A 23919-nucleotide genomic window follows, 5' to 3' on the forward strand; every position below is an offset into this window, starting at 1 on the left:
ACATAGAAAACCTGTTTGCCACCTTCTAAATACACTTTTTAACATTACTAGAGTCCTCTAGACATCAAATAACACCCCCATAGTCACCTTTACACTCCTTTTACCCAATATCATAGACATAATAAGACATAGAAAACTTCTTGTGTATGCGTTCCACAGCGAATGAAGACGGTCGTCTTCCGTGCATGTAAACATTAACGCTACTCACCCTCTCCCCTGCCACAGAAGTCAGGTTTCTCTCAACATTTGGAGTTTCCCTTTCTCCTTCCTCCCTTTCCTCCCCGTCGCCCTTCTTAACACGCTGATGATGATGTTGTTGATGGCTTCTTCTTCTTCTCCTCGTCTTCCTCCTCTCAGTCCTCGTCCTTGCTAACGTCTCTGCAGTCGTCCTCTGAGGTGCCCTGTGCCGCCGAGCTGGTTAGCGCCATAGAAAAACTGGTTAAAACCAAGATGGTGAGTGTGTCTGACCTGGATGTGATGCACTGCAGACGGTTTGCGTGCGTGCGTGCGTACGAGCGAACATGATGTAATGCTGCCCTCTGCTAGCTGAAAGCATCACCTCCCAGTTCTTTGAGGTCTCCAAACATAAGAACTAAAGGCTGCACTTGGTAGTACTCGAAGCCAATACGCTTCTCACTGAACTATAACCTCATTTCCACAGTTAATTCTTTAATACATCATACAAACCCCCACTAGTATTCACACTTCTGGATTCAGATACCAGTAATGATGACAAGTTGGTACAGGGGTGTGCATTTGCAGCCCACCGCTGGTTTTTATTTTCATTAGTTACTTTTTTTTTTAATGAAATACTTTTTTTGACATTTTTGTACATTACTAACATTACTTTTTTCATTCTTTTCATTATTGCATTTGTGTTTTTATATTTACATTTTTGTTTACATTTACATATTTTTATTTACATGTTTATATTTTTAAATTCTTTACATTTATTTGCATTCTTTATATTTATTCTTTATTTTAATTATTTACATTTACATTCTTTACATATTTTTTATTTAAATTATTTAAATTTGCAATTTAAATTCTTTACATTTATTCACATTTTTACTTTATTTTAAATTATTCACTTTTTTCAATTTTCCATTTATTTTTAGTTTACATTCTTTACATTTATTTACATATTATTTGCACTCTTTATTTTTATTTCAATTCTTTACATTTATTTACATTCTTTACATTTTTTATTTAAATTATTTACATTTATTCATATTTTTAAATTATTTTAAATTAACTTTTTTCTTATTTTCCATTTTTTAGTTTATATTCTTTATATTTATTTACATGTGTATTTGCGTTATTTAAATGTATTTGCATTCTCTATATGTATTTTTTAATTTAAATTCTTTACATTTATTTAAATTCTTTACATATTTTTACATATTACATTTTTTACATTTATTCAAATTTTTACACTATGTTAAATTACTTACTTTTTCAATTTTCCAGTTATTTTACATTCTTTACATTTATTTACATTTATATATATACATTCTTTATTTTTTATTTGAATTCTTTGTTTATTCACATTTTTAAATGATTTTTAATTATTTGCTGTTTTCTTAAATTTTCCATTTTTTAGTTTGTATTTTCATTTATTTACATTTACATATTTGTATTTGCATTATTTAAATTCTATAAATTTATTTGCATTCTTTAAATGTATTTATTTAAATTCTTTACATTTATTTACAGTATTTACATATTTTTAAATGATTAAATTTAAAATTTTAATTCTTTACATTTATTGAAATGTTTACATTTTATTTTAAATTATTTACTTTTTTCAATTTTCCAATTATTTTTAATTTACATTCTTTCCATTTATTTACATATTTTTATTTGCATTCTTGATATTTAAATTCTTTAAATGTATTTGCATTCTTTATATTTATTTTTCATTTCAATTCTTTACATTTCTTTACAGATTATTTACAAAGTCTTTACATTTTTTCACATTTTTACATTACTTTATTTTAAATTATTTACTTTTTTATTTTCCATTTATTTATAGTTTACATTTATTTACATTAGTGTCTTTTTAATTAACATTCTAAAAACATTATGCAAGAAAACGATAGCAAAAATGGGGGGGAACCCAGTAATTGTATAAGAATGAAGTTGAAATATGAATCGAATAAAGTCATAATATTATGAGGAAAAAGTAATAATTTTATAAATCATAAATTTACAAGCGCTAATATTCTGAGGAAAAACATGTCAACATGTTTTCAGAAGCAAGTTGAACTATTAAAAAATGTTATTTTCTTAAAGACGATATGAGGAGAATAAAATCCAAATAGGATGAGAAAAAAGTTGACATGTTATGGGGCGCGGGGGGTGTAATATTCTGAGGAAAAATGTGATTTTCAGAAGCAGAAAGCTTAAATATTGAAGAAAAAATTCCTAATAGACTGGGTCCCCAACTAACGAGCACAGTTGGTTCCAGACGACCGTTCTTAAGTTGAATTGTTCTTAAGTAGGGGAAAAGGTAATATTACCAATGATATAGGTACTACATGTACGTGTATACATATACAGTACATGTGTATGTATGTAAATATGAGTTTGGATGCAGTAGTAATATTAAACCAGGATAATTAATGAAAAAAACAATAATAAAAATGATATCATAATACGTATCATAATACGTAATCAAGTTGTGTCTTTTCTCTCTGGCAGACCTTAGAACCAGGAGCCTACCCAGGATTCACCCCGCTGTCGCCACCAGAACAAAGCACTCCTATCCAGCCCCGGAACCCTGAGCTGGAGCAGAGAGCCAAAGCCATGAGGGGGCGCATGTGAGTCCACTCCCGTATCACTTGCACAAACAAACAGTTGGCTCAGTGCACCGTTGTGGTGAAGAGAGAGCTGAGCCAGAAGGCAAAGCTCTCACTCTACCGGTCCATCTATGTTCCCACCCCCACCTACGGTCATGAACAAGATGGTGCATACGAGTGGCTGAAATGAGTTTCCTCCGTAGGGTGGCTGGACCCTAAAGCCCCGGTCACACCGCCCGAACTTTGCTGTAGCGTCACTGGAGCGGTGAAAAAAATCATCACCGCTCATAACCGCGCACAAAATGGGGGAAAAAAAAATAGAAAACACAGGCGTTGTCCTAGCGGTGCACCGCGGAAGCCGCCGTTGCTTTAGTGTTGGTTTAACGGTAGCGAACGTTGGGTTAGCGGTGACGCGAGCGTCAATAGTGTGGCGTTCTGCGCATGCGGGCTTGTGACATCCCCATGACTTGCTGGAAGGCTCGTGGATCCTCATTCGCAGTCCCACAGTGCCCTCTAGTGTGTCTCTGCAAACACAACAACTGTCTGACCCACACAACTCTGTCTCTCCTTCTTCTCTCTCTTCTCCTTCTGTCAACAGCTTGTTGCAATCTGAGCAGGTTCTGATTCTGCTGCTGGACTAGTGCACCAATCATAGCAAGAGTGTTACTGTAACTTTGAGCAAATTCGATATAACTGAGGTCTGCACTCAACGGCTATTCCAAATGGGCTCCTGGTCCATTTCTCCCCGTATTTATAGCGAAATTCTGGTCCCCCTCGCTGCTTCAACACCTGACACCGTTCCAGCAATCCCGTGTCCGCTCGTAAAGCGCTTACAGCCGCTCCAACTAAGTTTGTGCAACGTTTAATCACCGCCCGGGCAAAGCTGGCGAAGCAGCAGTGGTCCAGCGTTCAAGATTTCTGCGTTGCCGTATTGGACCCAAGCGTCCATGAACTTCCGTCTAGCGGCGCCAAACTTTAACTGGGCGCTGTTGGAGCGGTGATGAACTTTGCCGTAGCAGAAAATTGCCCGCTCCTCACCGCTGACAATATTTTGTGCAGCTCAAAACTTTCGGAGCGGTAGGAGGGACCATCAGTGGTGGCCGAGCGTATACGGCGTTGCCTTAACGGGGTCAACTTCTGTTAAACGGGGGTGCGCGGTTCCGAGCGGTGATGAATTTTTTTCACCGCTCCAGGGACGCTACAGCAAAGTTTGGGTGGTGTGACCGGGGCTTAAGAGATAGGGTGAGGAGCTCAGCCATCCGGAAGGGGCTCAGAGTAGAGCCGCCCCTGTTCCAGTGCACCTCAACTGGCTCCAGGAGCCATTTGAGGTGGCTCGGCCAGCTAGTCTTGTCGACGCCTCCCTGGTGAGGTGCTCCTGCCCAGCCGGGAGGAGGCCCCGGGGCAGACCTAGGATACGCTGGAGGGATTATGTTGTTGGCCAAACACCAGGATGTCTGCTTCCGCTTTATTCCTCTTAGACCTGGCTAAGCGTAATATATAAATAGATGGATGGATGGACCATGATGATCTGTCTTCCTGTTTGTGCTCAGGTTTGTTCTGAATGAGCTGATCCAGACAGAGAAGGACTACGTTAAAGACTTGGGCATCGTGGTTGAGGTAATTCTCGACCTTTGCATTGCTGGAAAACACTCAGGGCTCTGAATGGATGGCAGATGGACTCTTCAGGTTGTTTTAGAATGTTCACGACAGAGGACTAGAGGTGTCCTATCTAGCCTGTGACCCAAAAACATTCAGCTATGATTCTTCTCGACGAGAGAGAAGAAGTACGACCTTCAGGAAAACTTATATGTGAGAACAACACTAAAAACCTTCAGCACATCAGTATGTGGAATGAAATTATGGAAGGGATTAAGTAAAGAAATCAGACCATGCACTAAAATGAGCCATTTCAAGGAACCATACAAGCAGTTGATGTTTACAGAGCAGTACGAGGAGGAAGAACCACTATGCACAGACAATACTATATCTAACCTCTACTACTACACTTCTTCGTGAGTACATTGTCTGTACACACCCATCATCCAACATTTACTATTATTATATATGATCTCATTCAATCCCAGCCATTTTTCCAAAGACAACCCCTTAGTAGCGGCCATTTTGATCGATCTTTCAAGGCACAAGGAATGTTTTGTTCTACGGCTATATAAGCATGGAACCTCCCCAAAGAAAGATTAGACCTATTTTAGATTAGAAGTTTCGACATGGGTAAGCTTCAGGAAAATATCATTTCCTGACTAAAAAAGGGAGAAAATCAGCTTTGTGTTCAAGCAAAACTTTAACTTTGACACAAATATTTTTTGCTTTTGTGACAGCTCAAATATCTAAACAACTACACTAACATAAGCAACACAAAAAAGGGTTGTTTTACATCAAAATGACAATTTATTTACAAATATAACACCGTGAACTATTTACAGCTTTCACATTTGGAGCTGAACTGTGTGTGCACGCGTGTGCGCATGCCTTAAAATGTCCCTACAATGTGTAACCTTCCGCACGCTACACTCAACGCTCTCTCACTTCCTCCTTCCTGTCATGTGAAATTCATCCGTTCACATGATCCCTGCCGAGCGCTTATCAAATGCACTTCTGCCACCTTGTGGCTATTTTTAATGGATTAAAATTGCTCTGAAGTGGTAATAGTGGAGATTTGCATCATCACCTCTTTTTGCCTCTGCCGCAAAAGACGTATAAATACGTCTTTGGTATTGAATGAGTTAATTATTGTTACAAATGGAAGTAGCAGGACTTCTGTCGCTGGCCTCCTCTCAGGGTTTCATGAAGAGCATTGAGGAGAAGGGCGTCCCCGATGACATGAAAGGAAAGGAGAAGATTGTCTTTGGGAACATCCACCAGATCTACGACTGGCACCGAGAGTAAGTGGCCAGGCGTCTGGAGCATCGTTTGTGTGCGTCGACGGGCAAATAACAGTGCTGCTCTTGTTCGGCAGTTTCTTCGTGGGAGAGCTGGAGAAATGTCTGGACGACCATGAGCATCTGCCTGAACTCTTCATCAAACACGTGAGGGGTGAAGGCGAGTCCTGTGTCTGACGTGAGGGTCCATCTGCTGACCTTTTGTTTGTGTTTGATTGCCAGGAGAGAAGACTGCACATGTATGTGATCTACTGCCAGAATAAACCCAAGTCTGAGTTCATTGTAGCAGAATATGATACGTATTTCGATGTAAGTCATCTTTTTTTACCCTTCTTACTCTTTAGACATCACTTGGAGGAGTGGTGTTCCTCAGGGAGATCAGTCTTCCCACTTTTAGTACAGTATGTCCTAAAAATGCATCATAAAGAAGAAAAAACCTACATAAGTGACATTTAGCGCTTTGTATGGCACCGCCCCTAACGGCATACAATTCACAAGAGGGCACCAATGACAACTACACTACCTGAAATAAGTCACATTTAGAAATAAGCACAGTAAGCAAGTAGGATTCCTTATTTATCAATGGAATATTTTGCTAGCTAGAGCATAGAAATCTTGTTTACAGCCTTCTAAATACATTTTTTAAGATCATTAGAGCCCCCAAGCCATGAAATAACACACCCCTTAATCACCTTTACACTCCTATTACCCAATATAGTAGACATAATCAAAGGAAATAAGACACACAACACTCATTTACAACCTTTTAAATAAACCTTTTAACATTATTAGAGCCCACTAGACATGAAATAACATCCCTATAGTCACCTTTACACTCCTATTACCCAATGTAGTAGACATAATAAGAGAGAATAAGACATAGAAAACCTGTTTACCACCTTCTAAATACACTTTCTAACATTATTAGAGCCTTCTAGAGATGAAACAACACCCCTTTAGTCACCTTTGCACTCTCATTACCCAATATAGTAGACATGATCAGCGAAAATAAGACCTCTTAGACCTCAGTAATGCTCACACATTAGCATGGACAGCATACTTCCAGAGGTGGCTATTGTCTGATCAGTGTAAGGTTACTGACACCTAGTGACCAGCAGAGAATACTGCTGCTCTTTGTGCCGCTGAGAGACTCACAATGCACTTAAATGATTTTATTAACAAGCAGAGAACACGTGCAATCAACATTCTAACAGGACCTGCTGTCGGCCGCTCTTTCACTCAGCTACAGTCACCTCCGTCTAGCTGACGTCACACGCTGCTTCTTAAAGGTGCACACAAGTCACCGTATATATTTGCAGTTAGCCATTTTTATGTTTGAAAATGATTCATTCAGGCCAAAAATAAATACAATTTGCTTAGATTTTTTTTTTTTAATTGGGGTGTCACGTGACACTCGATGCACGTGATTGGGTTTATGGAAACGAGATTGTAACGTTATTTTTAAGGAAAATACAATGAAAAAATATATGGCAATTTATTGCAACCTGCCGCTTTAAAGGGCTCACTCCATTTGTGCCGTTGTTCTATGGAATAAGGGTGCTAAGGTGCTGGAAACAAATCACATCTACACACAGCTTAGTTACAAGTCAGCCTTCCATATCATGTGTGCATCAGCAGTTGATATCGTAGGAGAGACAGCAGCTATACCAGACCGGGAGGCCAGGCTTGACCTTTGAACTGATCAGACACACATGCACATGGGCGGCAAAGTTATCCACAGCATTTTCATTGATGCGATGAATGAACTTCTTTATCGTCCCAAGCCTAGTGCCCACGGGACTTTTTCTTAACGAGAAATCTTGTCACGTTTGCATCTTGTGACACCCTTACTAGTAGTAGACCAGAAACAGACGTCATTTATTAATCCATTGTCTACTCTTTTGATCTCACATGTTTGTCCCTGCAGGGTGTCCAGCAGGACATCCAGTCCCGATTGACCATCAGCGACTTCCTCATCAAGCCAATCCAAAGAATCACCAAATACCAGCTACTGCTGAAGGTGCGTGATGGTGTTTGCGTTGAGACCAGAACGTGTCCTATTTAACATATGCTCGTCGTGCTTGTGCTTCAGGATTTCCTCAAGTACAGCTCCAAAGCCGGAATGGACTGTCAACAAATTGAGGTAAAAAGCAGCGTCAACGTGTCCCATGGGACACAAATGTCCCATGCTTGTTTGGTTATGTTCAACCACAACTAAGACACAGCATGTCTCTGAACAGAAAGCGGTGGATCTGATGTCTCAGGTTCCTAAACTGTGTAACGACATGATGAATTTAGGTCGGCTACAAGGCTACGAGGTACGTTTGTTTACCTTTTTTTTGGGTCAGGTTTTTTTTCACCAATGAATAACTATCAGGCCGCACGGTGGCCTAGTGGTTAGCATGTTGGCCACACAGTCAGGAGATCGGGAAGATCTGTGTGTGGAGTTTGCATGTTCTCCTGCGTTTGCTCCGGGTACTCTGGTTTCCTCCCACATTCCAAAAACATGCATATTAGGAGGCCTGTCACGATAACAAATTTTGCTGGTTAGTAACTGTGGTACAAATTATCGGCAATAGTCAATAGTATCAACATTTTTTGAGACGTTTTTTTTCATTGTTTGTCATCAGAGGTGGAATTCCAATTTGAACCACTAGGTGTTATAGCGTACCTGTGTGAGCCACTTTAGCTTGGCAGAAGTTGCCTGTATGCATGTTGTTTAAAATTTATGCCACGAAACCATATTGAATGGTTGCTTTTCTTTGCCAATTTAGCGAGCGACACCGTCTGTGAGCATGCACCACTTTGCACTGTTTTGTTTATATTTACTTTGCCGACCAAACGCCTCAGTAAGCGTCTGTTGGGGCAAAGACTCCGCTGCCTGAGGCACCTCCAGTGGTAGTTTTTTTTCCATCCACTCACCTTGTTCATTCTGTTTAAGACTGAAATATTCCCTTACTGTGGATGTCGGCTGTGGCGTTCGCCTCAGAAACCATCGCTTCTGTGCCTTCCTTCGTGTTAGCGTATCCTGCCTCACGAGGCTAACTGCTAACCCTCTGTGTTCGCTCACTAGTAGCCCCGCCTCCACCAAGAAGCTGAATGAGATGAGGGTTCACTCTCTCTGTTCGTTCCACTATAGAACCAGTGCACACAGACAGAGGAAACACATGCATACAGGACGCCATAATTATCTACCTGTTTTTTTTTGTTTTTTTTTAATCGTTCGAGTAATCGATTTATTGATCATCTTGACAGGCCTACATGTTAGTCCATAGGTATGAATGTGAGTGTGAAGGGTTGTTTTTCTATGTGCGCCCTGCATTGGCTGGCCACCAGTCCAGGGTGTACCCCGCCTCTCGCCGAAAAAGTCAGCTGGAAAAAACTCCAGCATGCCCCCGCAATCCTAGTGAGGGTGAGCGGCATAGACAATAGATGGATGGAATAACTATCGTAAAGGAAGGAGACTTTACGACACGTAATAAGACACGTCTGAGTTGACATGCCTCAGTAGAAGCTGCTGTTTTGGTTCGCAAAAATGACCTCAGCAGTCTATCTTTTAAAGCCAAAAGTGTTCAAATGTTTTCCAGTGGAAAAATGAAAGGATTCCACTTTACCACGTTGATATTTTTTGTCATTTGTAAAGCATATGCTAAGAAGTAATATCTATTTCAAGGAAAAAAGTGCATCTCAGCATTTTCATATTGATGAGAAAGACTATTACTGTATTACCAACTGTTTTTTTTTTATTTTCTAAATATTGCAGCTTTCACCTCAAATAATTTTCAAAAATGTTCTTTTTGTAATATTTGGACTTTATTCCCCTAATATTGTAACTTTTTCCCAAACCAAATTTTTCCATAAAATGCCAACTTTAATTTTGTTTAAGGCCTTTTAAAAAAAAAAAAAAGATATTTTCTTTAATATTTCAACATTATGCTACAAAAATGACATTTTTCCTCATATTATGATTTTATTCTCATATAATTGCAACTTTTGTTTTCTTGGTGCTTTTGACTTTATTCTCGTAAAATGAGAGCCTTTTCTTACATTTCTGTTTTTTTTTTCCCCCATCTATTTCAACATTCTTCTTGTAGTTATGACTTTATTCCAACAATACTTTCATTTTAGTTTAACATAACTTTTTCCGCAACGTAATTTTCCAAAATATCATTTTTTTGTTTTTTGCTGGAATGCCCAGCATGCCTTGCGGGTACTTTGTAAATAACAGTTAAAGTTGTACAATGCAGGTAACGTGATGTTTTTTCTTAGAAATGAATGATGGGGCTGGAAAGATTAATCAGCTGGCTGATTTTAGCCATTACAGAATCTATGTTTAGTTCATGTTTAGTAAAAAAAAAAAAGGCCTACCCCTGTTAGATTGGCAACAGTAAGAACTCTGGTACTGACAGTAAATGTTTATTCATATAGATTATGCATGATTATTTTTTTCCCAGAGATTTACTGCCCTGGCGAGCCAACACAAATAAATGAAAGAGTGGTAAACTGAGGTAGCCATGTTCCCAGAGAGAGAGTGTCCTAAATGGAGGACATACCCATGCTATTATCTTTCAATGTACTTGATTCACATGTCCAGGACCACCTAAAAGGATCTCTACTGCAGGACACTGTTGATGTTTTGTTCCTCTGCAGGGTAAACTGACCAGTCAGGGCAAACTGCTGCAGCAGGAGACGTTCTTCGTGACCGAGCAAGACGCCGGCGTCTTGTCGCGCTCGAAAGAACGCAGGGTTTTCCTCTTCGAGCAGATTGTCATCTTCAGCGAGCTGCTCCGGAAAGGCTCGTCCACGCCCGGATACCAGTTCAAGAAGAGCATCAAGGTACTCTGGCAAGAAAGGATCTATGAAACGGGTGTCCAAAGGTTTTTCCAGCAAGAAGGAAGAGATGCAACTTTGATATTTTGTAAAGAAATGCTCAGAAGTTACAGTGGTGGGCAAAAATTGCTGAACACTTTGGAGCGGCCTAGTCCAAGTCCTGACCTGAATCCTATTGAGATGCTGTGGCATGACCTTAAAAAGGCGCTTCATTCTGGAAAAGCCTCCAATGTGGCTGAATGACAACAATTCTGCAAAATTCCTCCACAGTGCTGTAAGAGAGTCATCACAAATGCTTGATTGCAGTTGTTGCTGCTAAGGGGAGCCCAACCACTTATTAGCTTTAAGGGGCAACCACTTTTTCACACAGCGACATGGAGCTTTGGATTTTTTCTCCCTTAATAAAAAGTTTCATTTAAAAACAGTTAGACATAACAGTTAAAATATTAGTTAATGACAACACATGTGTTTGATCTGAAACATTTAAGTCTGACAAACATGCAAGAAATAAGTAAGAGGGAAAACACTTTTTCACGCCACTTTAGCTCAGAAAACCGATAATTAAAAAAAAAAACACACACAAAAAAAAAACGCTCCAGTGAGGCAAGGTTACCCCTGCTGTGCAGGTGAGCAAATCACGCAAAGTTGTAAATTTGAGACTTGATTTTCGTAATATTCAAAGTATTTTCTCTTAAATTTACAACCTTATATTATGAGTATTGTCTCATGGATTTACGAGAAAAACTCGTACGTTTACGACTTTATTCTCACATTATTGCGATTTTATTCTCGTAAATTTATGACTTTTTTTGTAGGAAATTTACGACTTTATTCTTGTACTATTAAGACTATTTTCTCATAGATTTGACAAAAATATACGGCTTTATTCTAGTAGATTAACAACTTTATTCTCATTAATTTATGACTTCTTGTAAATTTACAACTTTATTCTTGTCAATTTTGGACTTTTTTCTCATATTACAATTTTATTCTCATAAATCTACGGCTTTATTCTCATAATATTACGACTTTATTCTCATTAATTTATGACTTCTCGTAAATTTACGGCTTTATTCTCGTACTATTAAAACTGTTTTTTGATTTTATGACACAAACTTGTAAATTTACAACTTTATTCTTGAACTTTACGGCTTTATTCTCATAATAAGACAACCTTTTTTTCATAAATGTACGACTTTATTGTCGCAATATTAAGACTTTATTCTCGTAAATTTATGACATGTTCTCTGAAATTTACGACTTTTTTCTTGTACATGAACAACTTTATTCTCGTAGATTGACAGCTTTGTTGTGGAATTCTCAGATCTTTTTTTTTCCTAATGTGTCCCTAATCCGTCCCTAACTCCGTGGTCATCCTTGTAAAATGACGGCAGAGTTTGTCCGTGTTTGTGAACATGCTGTCATGCGGTGTGGTCGTCTGCAGGTGTCCTACCTGGGGCTGGAGGAGAGCGTGGACAACGACCCGTGTAAGTTCATCTTGTCGTGTCGCGGCTCGTCGGAGCGTTTCACCCTGCAGGCCGCCAACGTGGACATCAAGCAGATCTGGATCGGACACATTCAGGACCTACTGGATGCCCAAAGCAACTTCCTGTCAGGTGAGTGACTGTCCTTTGGCTTTGAACTCATCATTGTATGCTGTCGCTACGTCACCGTGCGGTGTCCTTGAACGCAGCACTGCAGTCTCCCATTGAGTACCAGAGGGAGCGGGGCGGGGCGAGCGTCTCGCTGACCAGAAAGCGCTCGACCGCCAGCAACCGCTCAGCCGCGTCCTCCCACAGTCGGCCGTCGTCGGTGGTCGGCCCGGGCGAGAAGGAGGGCGAGAAGGGGCGGGGCCAGATGACCACATCCACCTCCAATGGCGGCACGTCGTGCTTTGACTCCAGGGTGAGTTGTTTCTTCGCGCTTCTCCTTTCCAAAAGCGCGAGACTGACCCACCCCCCAAACTGGGCTGAGCCCAGCTGACACTGGTACCGCTGTATTGTACAACACAGCAGCGACAGAACCAATGTCGTAACGGGGTCATAAACCACAGTACGACACGTGCAACACGCTCCACTTCCACGCCGACATTGTACAACTTTCACACCCACAGCCGACATTTTAAAGCGCATGCAGAGCTAGATGAAGCTGCCCGATCATATTTTACTAAAAGCTACAATCGGAGGTTGCCTACAGCCGAGAAATGGATATTTTTTTAAAATGCCAAGACACCCCAGCGGTTATTTACTTTTGCAGACCATGCACCCGGCAACTGCGGGAGACACTGTGGCTAACTTGACGTTAACTGGACGTTATTGAAGCATTTGCGGAAGGTAACGCCACCCACAACAACATTTTAAAACGCATGCAGAGCTGGATGAAGCTGCTGACCACCACTCATCATACTTTGCAGCTACGGCCGTCTTGTGCGTTTAATAAAAGCTACATCAGGAGGTTGTCTACGGCCACAACCGGTAAATGTTTTGTAGGATGAGATCATGGCCTTTTTTTTTCTTTTTTTTTGGCATGCCGCGCACCCGGCGACTATAGGGATACACTGGAGCGTTTGTGTTCATGGGGGAAAAGATGACTGACTCTTGTTGCTTTTCTTCCTCCTCCTCTTCCTCCACCCCTGCCTCCCGGCGCCCCCTTCAGGACAGAGTCTGTAACGGCGTCACAGCCCTCGTAGATACACCCTAACCTTGTCCTTAATTGTCCCCCTCCTGCTCTTCCTCGCCACCATCCTTCCTCAGGAGAGCGACGGCGGCTGCAACGGCGTCTCGTCCAGCATGCGCGTCACTCGGGACTACTCGGCACTGAAGGAGAACGAGATCTGCGTGAGCCAGGGTGAGACGGTGCAGGTCCTGGCCGCCAACCAGCAGAACATGTACCTGGTCTACCGGCCCGCCGACAGCCGGTCGCCCGCCGCCGAGGGCTGGGTGCCGGGTCACGTCCTGGGCCCGCCCCCAAAGCCTTTAAAAGACTCCTCCTCCGCCACGTCCTTCTCGGCGGCGGTGGCCGACGCCAGCAGCATCAAGTAAGTCCCGCCGGTCGCGGCACTCGGACCCGCCTCATCAAGCTCCGCCCCGTGCCGGACCTCCCTTGCAGGAGGCGTGTCTCTGGTCATGAAACTGTCACGGGGGTGTCAGCCATGTTGTTTTCTGAGCCTTGAGGTGTGCAGAAGTAGACTGCATAGAATCCTCTAGAATGTGGAGCTATAAAACCGGACTTATTTCAGTTCTAACACTTTGCTTTTTCTTGACTTTTTTTGTTTTTGTTTTTGTTTTCTGTTCCTGTTGGAAAGAAAAAGCAGGCCTGCTTCTCCGCTGTGGAGATTGTTGTTGTTGTCTGTGGCAATCATCCTTCTTTTTGTTCTCTCTCGTCGGCTTCTGGATCCTTTTGATTGGACGATGTTGATTTTTCTTGTTTATGTTAGCAGTTCACTGTACAAAAGTGGAGAAAAGAAGCTCCTTTTGCACTATTTTAAAGACAAAGTCAAGCTGTGCAATATTACCTTTTTGTTAGAGCCTCATTTCACGTGGATTTTAAATATGGACGATCATTTGTTTGTTTGGGGCGGGGGGGCGGGGGGGGGGGCAGCATGTGGTAGCGACGCAACGGGCAAAGTTTCTTTATTTCCGCGACACTTTGTAGTTTTTAACAACTTGTAAATAAACTACAAGAGCAAACACAACTTCAATCTTGGCTCTTTTTCACATTTTATTGTGGGGGGGGTTCCGAATATTTCAACTTTCTCCTTCAGTAATCTTTGCACATTTTCTTCTGGTATTATGATAACTTTATTTCTAGAATATTTGGACTTTATTCCTGTAATATTATAAAGTTTCCCCAACCTAATCTTGTTTGTTAATATTTCAACTCTGTGCCACTAAAATTACATTATTTTTCCTCATAATATTACAAGCTAATTCTCACAAAATTTCAGCTTTTTGGGCGGGGGGGTTCCCCCCATTTTTACTGTTTTTTTTTTTTTTGTTTTAAATTTATTTCTCTGTCATATTATGACTTTAAAAAAATAGGTTTTGGTTTTAATATTTCAACTCTATGCTACTACAATGACATTTTTCCTCATAGTCCAAGTTTAATTTATTTTCTCATTTGATTACTTTTTTTCTCATAATATTACATAATATTATGACTTTATTCCCATATTCCAAATTTCCCCCAACCTAATTTTCCAAAAATTACAACTTATGACTTCTCATATTAGGACTTTAAAAAAATACAGATTTTTGTTTTAATATTTCAGCTCTGTGCTGCAAAAATGACATTTCATAAAATTTCAGCTTTTTTTGTTGTTTTTTTGTTTTCCTATTTTGACTTTTCTGAATGTTTAAACTTTCTTCTTTAATAATCTTTGTAATTTCATTTCTATACTTTTTTGGCCTTTATTCCCATAATATTATACCATTTTCCCAACCAAATTTTCCAAGACTTTTAACTTGACTTTGTCTTGTTTTTTTTTCTCATAATATTACCAGTTTATTGTCTTAAATGTACTTTTTTGTCATATTTTTAGTTTTATATTTTCCCCATTTTTGCTGCTTTTTAAATGTTCTCATAATATTATCATAATAAAATCCAATTTTTGTTTTAATATTTCAACTCTATGCTGCTAAAATGACATGATTTTTCCTCATTTTACAAGTTTCTTCTTAAAATTTTTTTTTTTTCCTCATTTGATGACCTTTTTTTGGTAATACAGTCAAACCTGTCTTAGCGGCCACCTTTATAGAACGGCCACCTGCCTATATCGGCCACTGAAAAATCCCCCGCTGAAAATTTACGTGTTTATAGACCCTGTGTATAGCGGTCACCTGTCTAACGCGGCCAGAGGCCACCCATTTTGTATCCCTTGGTCAATATCTGACCACATATAGCGACCAAAATACCGACTCAAGCAGAAGCTTCATGCACGAAAAAGTTTCGTTTTTTAAGCAATGAAGCCGTCGTGTGTAGACTTTAATTACTGAGTCCTAGTTCGACATAAAAAAGCCGTCTTCTTACTTTGCAATGCCGCCCTGAAAAGATTCAGTGACGGCCAAAACGGTAATCTTCACACTTTGCAATGCCGTGAATAGATTCTAAAATGGCCAAAACACCTGAATAAAACATCTAAAATATCACTTAATTGCCGACTAATTAGAGATTAGAAGCTCAACCAATAAGAAAGGAGCGATGGTATTGTTACGATGATCTTCGCACTTCTCTGCACTCAATTGTTCACGCACACACCCATTCATGACTGCTTCACACGTATCCTGTTAGATCCCATTCCTCAGGCTCGTTCACTAAAATTTGTATTTCATGCTTTTAAAATCGTGTTTTAAAAAAAAAAATCAAACACGGAAATTAATTAAAAAAAATATTTATCCGCTACTCATATTTTTATAATTTTATTACCTTCTTTGATTCAATTTTTAAACACTAAATTTTAAATTTTTGTGAACATGTTAATATGTGCACGCACAAATTCAACATGGCCGCCAACCTGTCTATAGCGGCTACTTTTGCCGTTTCCCTTCAGCGGCCGCTATAGACAGGTTTGACTGTATTATGACGTTATTCCCATTAATATATTGACTTTATTCCCATAATATTCTAATATTAGAACTTTATTTTGCTTGTTTGTTTCTCATAATATTACGACTTTTAAAAACATATTTTTTGCTTTAATATTTACAACTCTGTGCGACTATAATGACAATACCAGTTTATTGTTGTGAAATTTCTACTTTTGTTTCCTCATTTGAATGACTTTTTTTTCTATTAATATTTGGACTCTATAGCCATAATGTAACTTTTCGACAACCTAATTTTCCAAAAAATGTTACTTTATTTTGTCTTGCTTTGTTTCTTATAATATTATATAATATATTTTTTTTTGGAACATGTTTTTGTTGGAATATTTCAACTCTGTGCTGCTAAAATATATTGTCTTTATTCTTATTCTATTGGTTGTATTTGACAATGACGTCTTTTTTTTTTTTTTTTTTTTTTAATCTTCCAAATATTCCAAGTTTCTTTTTCAATAATCTTTGGGGGGGAGGGCAGCCTGTTGTAGCAACTCGACGTGACGGGCAAAGTTTGTTCTGCCTTAACAGTTTGTAACGAGACTATGAGAGTCTTATTTTTTGATTTTGTTTATTTCCACCTAAAACATTTGACATGACACACTGACTGCAAAACACACCTTTTTATATTGAATTCATTTCTCTTTTGTTGCCGTTGTGATTTATTTTTTTATCTATTTTACCCATAAGTTGTACTAACATGAACGGTTTGAACCTCCACACATGTTTAATCAACAAGCAGCTTTTTCTAGGACGAAAAAGTACCTCCAAACTTTCTATGAGAAAGTGTGTGACGATATGAATATACTGTGTCTCCAAACTTGTGTCAGAAGTTCAAAGTTTAGATCAGGGGTGTCCAAAGGTTTTTCCCAGCGAGAGCCGCATATTTTGTAAGACGTGACTGCAAGGGTGTCCAAACTTTTTCCAGCAAGGGCCACATCCTGAAAAATGAAAGGATGCAAGGGCCACTTTGATATTCAGTAAACCAACACATGGAGCTATGCTAAGAGGCTACAGTATATGTAGCTCAACAAAAAACTGCATTTCACCTTTGTAATGGAGGTGAAATGCGACTAAAAATGACCTTTTTCCATAATAACACCAGTTTATTCTTGTAAAATATTTTGACTTTATTCCCGTAAAATTACAGCGTTGTTGTCCATTTTGGCTGATTTTAAAAATTTTCCAACTGTTTCATTTCAGCTGTCCTCTTGTAAATTTTCTTCTCGCAACTATAACTTTATATCTTTTTAAAAAATAATTTATTTTTTCTTTATTTCAACATTTATTGAAATTATATTTTTCCTCATTTTACAAGTTTATTCTCATATTTTTTTAAAATTCGAAATTGATTTTTTTCATCGTAATATTTTGACTTTATCCTGGTAAAATTTCTGCTGTAGATTTTCTTTTTTTTAATATATAATTTTCCAAATATTTCAACTTCTTTTCTCCTGATATTTTGACTTTATTCCCATGTAATACATTTTCCCCCAATCTAAGTTTCCAAAAATTGAAACTTTATTGTTTTTGACTTAAAAAAATAAAATATTTCAACTTCATGCTGCTAAAATGACATTTTCCTCATACAGCACTATGACTTTATTCTTGTGAAATTATGACTTTTTTTCCTTGCTAGATTCCAGCTCTTCTCTTAATATTTTGACTTTTGATTGATTTTTGCTCCTGCTGTTTTTTTGTTTTTTTTTCAAGTTTTCTTGTTAAATTACATTTTTAGACTGCGGCGGCCGATTAAAATCACTGCCGCAGGCCGCAAATGCCCCCCGGGCCGTACTTTGGACACCCCTGCGTTACAGCATATCCTGTATTTTTCAAGAAAAAAAGTGCATCCCAGCATGGCGCATGTTGGAGCCACCGCAGATGAAAACACGTGATTGGAAATGTCGTGAAACATGTCTTTGTGCTGGAAATGTCCGTCATCTTGTGGGCTTATGGGAAAGAAGAAAAAAGTTGACACTATTCTCTCCTTCCTCAATGAAAAACTTTATTTGTGTCAACAACAACAAGGGATTTTATATATATATATATATATATATATTTTTTTTAAACATGTATTTCCATTTTTTTAATTGATTTTTGTCAGTTGTAATAATTGGTAGACACCTTTTTGTCTGCAAGTTTATTTCCAGCTGTTTAGCAAAGCACGCTAACCATGCTTAGCGTGCTTTCACTTGTTTGTATGACAGCCACGCAGGAAAAAAAGCCAAATTTACGAGAATAAAGTTGTACATTTTCAAGAAAAGAAGTTGTACATTTTTAATGAGGAAAAAAAAGTTGCACATTCACAAGAATAAAGTTGTAAATTTACGAGAAAAAAGTAGCCATTTTTTGACGAGAAAAAATGTCGTACATTTACGGCAAAATGTTTGTAAATTTAGGAGAAGAAAGATTATTCTCCTAAATTTACGACTAATTCAAAACTTTATTCTCGTGAATTTACAGTTTATTCACATAAATTTACAACTTTATTTTCATAAAGTGACATTTATTCTCGGAAATGTAAAACTTTAATCCCGTAATATTACAACTTTTTCCCTGTTAAATCTACCACTTTTTTTCTCATAAATTGACAAATTTATCCTCATAAGATTACGACTTGTTTGACTTTTTTTTGTGCAAATTTACGACTGTATTTTCGTAAATTTAGGAAATGTTTTCTCGTAAATTTACAACGTTATTCTCGTAGATTTACAGCTTTATTCTCGTAAATTTGCGACTTTCTCATAGATTCCCAACTTTATTCTCGTAAATTTGCGACTTTTTTTCATAAGTGTACAACTTTTATCTCGTAAATTCACAACTTTTTGCTAGATTTTCTAGATTTACAATTTTAGTCTCTTAATATTATGACTTTTTTTCTTGAAATTCATGACTTTATTCTCATCAATTTTGGAGGTTTTTTTCCTCGTAAATTCCGGAATTTATTCTCGTAGAGTTACAACTTTATTCTCATAAATTTTCGACTTTGTTCTTGTAGATTTACATCTTTATTCTCGTAAATTTATGACTTTATTCTCATCAGTTTCCGACTTTTTTTCATGCAAATTTACGACTTTATTATTGTAAATGTTTGACATTTTCTCATAAATTGACAGATTTGTACTGCCACTTTACAACTTTTTTCTCAAATGTACAACTTTATTCTCGTCAATTTACGACTTCATTCTTGATTCTATTTTTCTCAAATTGACATTCATTCTCGTAAATTTACGTCTTTATTCTCATAGATGAACAACTTTATTCTTGTGATATTACGACTTTATTCTTGTAAATTTACGGCTTTGTTCTCGTAAATTTACGATTTTATCCTCAAAATCTCCTTTTTTTTCCCCATGTGGCCCTAATACTCTGCCATACAACATAAATGATCATAAACATAAATATGATGCCTGAGCTGCTATTTAAACAAATATTGTGCTATGCTATGCTAACTCGTAGGCATGTATTGTACTTTGGCTTATTTTCAACGTAAATGTTTCTTCTGCAGCCGGAAACGAGCGCTCATGGCGTTTTCTGCATCTCCTCCGTTGATATTTGTTGTTGGTGTACCGCACAGGAAGTCCCTGTCGTGGAACACGCTGCGTGCCAGGAAGCGCGCCGAAGCCAAGGAGGCGTCGGCCTTGGGCCTCAGAGGTCAGGAAAACGGCCTCCTGCTGCGTAAGGCAAAAGAAAGCGCGACCCCCGCCGTCCTCGCCTCCCCTGTCGCTAGGGCGAAGGGCAAAGTGAGTAACGGCGCCTCCTGCTGACGACCCATGCGTGCCTGTTCCCCAACACTTTAGCTTAACACGTGTGCACGCATGTGTTTTTCTTGTGTGTGTGTGCGTGCGCACCTATGACGACAGCGTAGCTTCTGTGGTTCTCAACCATCAACGACAGGGAATTAGCATTAGCATGAGGATAACTTGGCGATCATGAATGGAAATTATGAGTGCGGCTGGTCGCCTTTTCTTCTCTTTGTGGCATTGACGCCCGTTTGGACAAGCCACGGAAAATATGTTGCTTGTTTAGCTAGCTAAAGAGACGGCGCAAGCTAGATTTCCAGTCTAGTGTATCTGATCAGCAGGTGTTCATAAAAGCTGTGCTGCATTCGTTCCGTGCAACGATAAATAGTTAAAGACCAACTATCACTTTTTCTGTTAACTATAACATAGTACACACAGTATACAGTACTACACATTTAACTTATGCGATATACTGTAGATACGAGCAGAACTACAAAGATGGCCGACAGTTGAGAACCACTGAAAAATCCCAGTTGTTTTCATTTGAATTTATTTGTAAATATTTTCAATATGTTTTATTCCCAAACCTTTGGATGCGCTGATTTGTGAAAAATGAAGTTATATTTGTTTGTTTTTTTTATATATATATATAGTTTATCACAGTGCACGGCTAGTAGAGATAGACTTGTTTTATTTTGTTATGAGACTAACCCGAAATTAGTGTTTTGTGTAGGTGTGAAGCTGAACATGCAATAATTTGAATATGTCCCTTTTTAAAAAAAAATAACATAAAAAAAGTCTTGCAGGTAAAAAGGTGAGTTTTGAAGGAAGCTGAGGCTAAAAGTATTATTTTACTGTTGTACTCCTGTTCATGCATTTACCTCACTACACTTTTTCAAATCAGTTGTGCACGTTGCCACTTTCATCCTTGCTTCATCTGTGCTGCATACACAGTGGTGTGAAGAAGTGTTTGCCCCCTTCCTCATTTCTTTGCATGTTTGTCACACTTAAATGTTTCAGATCAGCAAACACATGTCAATATTAGACAATGACAACACACCTCAACACTTTATGCACTTTTTAAATGAAACTTTTTATTATCAAGGGAGAAAAACATCCAAAGCTACATGTCGCTGTGTGAAAAAGTGATTGCCCCCTAAAGCTAATAAGTGGTTGGGCCCCCCTTAGCAGCAACAACTGCAATCAAGTGTTTGTGATAACTTGCAATGAGTCTCTTACAGCGCTGGGGAGGAATTTTGCAGAATTGTTGTCATTCAGCCACATTGGAGGCCTTTCCAGCATGAAGCGCCTTTTTAAGGTCATGCCACAGCATCTCAATAGGATTCAGGTCAGGACTTGGACTAGGCCGCTCCAAAGTGTTCATCCATTCAGAGGTGGACTTGCTGGTGTGTTTTGGATCATTGTCCTGCTGCAGAACCCAAGTTGCTTTCAGCCTGAGGTCACCAAGCTGGCCGGACATTGAAATTTTTCTGTTGCTCTGGTGTTCTTTTTTTGAAATGCCAGATGTAATGGGATGCACACCTTCCAAAAAGTTCAACTTTTGAGTATTTTCCCAAAGGTGTTAGGGATCATCAAGATGTTTTCTGGCTAAATGGAGACGAGCCTTAATGTTGTTTTTGTTCAGCAGTGGTTTTGGTCTTAGAACTCTGCCATGCAGGTCATTTTTGCCCAGTGTCTTTCTTATGGTGGAGTCATGAACACTGACCTTAACTGAGGTAAGTGAGGCCTGCTGTTCTTTGGATGTTGTTGTGGGGTCTTTTGTGACCCCTTGGATGAGTCGTGGCTGCGCTCTTGGGGTCATTTTGGTCGGCCGGCTAATCCTGGGAAGGTTCACCACTCTTCCATGTTTTGGCCATTTGTAGATAATGACTCTCACTGTGGTTGGCTGGAGTCCCAAAGTTTTAGCTTTCACAATGATATTTCAATCTTAGTTAAGTTATATTGAAAAGGGGGGGGGGGGGGATACTTTTTCACACCACTGCATATATTTCTGTACATCTACCACTCATTCCCACTATTCCATAATTCTCTTTTCTTCCACTTTCTACTTCTTTGTCTTTTCCGGTCATTTTTTTCCCAGCAGGAAGTTCACACTTCTGATGAATCGGACTGTGACGATGAGCTTGATCCAAAGACAGGAATGGAGGTATGAAAATATACAACCTTTTTCATTTTTAAGTAGAGTCTTGTAGAGATTGTTCTATTGGGTTTTTTTTGTTCATTTTCTTTGATAAAATTGACATTTTTTGCATTTGTGTCTATTTTATGAGCGTGTTAGTCCACGTCCAGCATCATAAAGATGAAGACCGTGGTGTTGAAATCCTGTATGAGCACAAAATGCTACATTTCTAGTGCTTATAAAATCGTGGACTGATATATTTCCAGCTTCTCAGCCCTTCAAAATAACACGTTTTTGTTTTAAGATTTCAACTCTATGCTACTAAAATGACATTTTTCCTCAAAATATTGCTAGTTTATTCTCATAACATTTCACCTTTTTTTTCTTTGTTTTTCCTGGGGGTTTTTTTGTTTTTTTTTAATGTTCGAAATATTTTAACTTTCTTCTTCAATATTCTTTGTAAATTTTTTTCTGGTAATATTTTCAGTTTATTCCAATAATATAATCACTTTTCCCCAACCTAATTTTCCAAAAATTTGGACTTTATTTTGTCTCGTTTGCTTCTCATAATGACTTAATTATTATTTTTTTTGTTTTCATATTTCAACTCTGTGCTATTGAAATGATCTTTTTTTTTCAAGTTTACTATTTTATAAGTTTATTGTTGTAAAAATTTCAACCTTTTTTTTGTTTTTGTTTTTTCCATATATACTGTTTTTGTTTTAATGTTCTAAATATTTCAACTTTTTTCTTCAATTAGCTTCGTAATTTTATTTTCTGGTAATATGATGACTTCATTTACATCATATTTTAGGCTTATTTGCATAACATAACTTTTCCCAGACCACATTTTCCAAAAATGAGAACTTTCTGTCTTGTTTGTTTCTCATTATATTACGACTTTTGTTTTAATATTTCAAGTCTATGCTACTTAAATGGCATTATTTGTCCTAATATTACGAGTTTATGCTCGTAAAATTTCAACTTTTTTTCCATTTTTTTTCTCCATTTTTCCTGTTTTTTTTTAATTATTCAAATATTTCAACTTTCTTCTTCAGTATTCTTTGTAAATTTTCTTCTGGTAATATTTTGACTTTATTCCCATAATATTCAAACCTTTTCCCCAACCTAATTTTCCAAAAATGTGAACTTTATTTTGTCTTGTTTGTTTCTCATATTATTACAACTTTGTTTTAATATTTCAACTCTATGCTACAAAAATTATATTATTTGTCCTCATAATATTACAAGTTTATTCTCGTAAAATTTCAACTTTTTTTTTCAATGTTTTTCCTAATTTTTCCTCTTTTTTGGGGGGGGGGATTGTTCCAAATATTTCAACTTTCTTCTTTGTAAATTTTCTTCTGATAATAATTTGACTTTATTCCCATAATATTCAAACTTTTTCCCCCAACTTAATTTAACAAAAATTCCTACTTCATTTTGTCTTGTTTTTTCTGTTAATATTCCAACTTTTGAAAATATACTGCTTAAAAAAATGAAAGGAACACTTGGAAAACACATCAGATCTAAACTGGGGGGAAATGATATCTTGAATATCTTTGCTGATAATAAGTGGGTGATGTATTAGTAACAAAATGATGCCACATCATTTGATAGAAATGAAAATGATCACCCTATAGAGGGGGAAATCAAAGACACCCCAAAAATGAAAGTGAAAAAATGATGCAGCACACTGGTCCATTTGGCTAAAATGTCATTGTAGCAACTCAAAATGATTCTCAGTAGTTTGTGTGGCCCCCACGTGCTTGTACGCATGCCTGACAACGTCGGGGCATGCTCCTAATGACACTACGGATGGTGTCCTGGGGGATCTCCTCCCAGATCTGGACCAGGGCATCAATGAGCTCCTGGACAGTCTGAGGAGCAACCTGGCGGCGCCGGATGGACCTA

General features: G+C 38.2%; 1 protein-coding gene across 5 annotated transcripts in view; it reads left to right on the forward strand.

The window, feature by feature from the left end:
• Positions 1-23919, forward strand: part of kalrna (kalirin RhoGEF kinase a) — a 196654-nt gene that overhangs the window by 160937 nt on the left and 11798 nt on the right. For 3 of the 5 annotated variants that reach the window (XM_054787409.1, XM_054787410.1, XM_054787411.1), the window contains 15 exons: positions 358-453; positions 2704-2822; positions 4352-4418; positions 5598-5701; positions 5776-5845; positions 5921-6007; positions 7626-7718; positions 7791-7841; positions 7939-8016; positions 10349-10534; positions 11973-12144; positions 12222-12433; positions 13282-13565; positions 19700-19865; positions 21967-22032. In XM_054787409.1, coding sequence (XP_054643384.1) covers positions 358-453; positions 2704-2822; positions 4352-4418; positions 5598-5701; positions 5776-5845; positions 5921-6007; positions 7626-7718; positions 7791-7841; positions 7939-8016; positions 10349-10534; positions 11973-12144; positions 12222-12433; positions 13282-13565; positions 19700-19865; positions 21967-22032 — 1851 coding nt within the window. The other 2 variants (XM_054787412.1, XM_054787413.1) reach the window with 2 other exon arrangements.

This window comes from Dunckerocampus dactyliophorus, chromosome 9 (assembly GCF_027744805.1).
Source record: "Dunckerocampus dactyliophorus isolate RoL2022-P2 chromosome 9, RoL_Ddac_1.1, whole genome shotgun sequence".
NCBI classification, from domain to species: Eukaryota; Metazoa; Chordata; class Actinopteri; order Syngnathiformes; family Syngnathidae; genus Dunckerocampus; species Dunckerocampus dactyliophorus.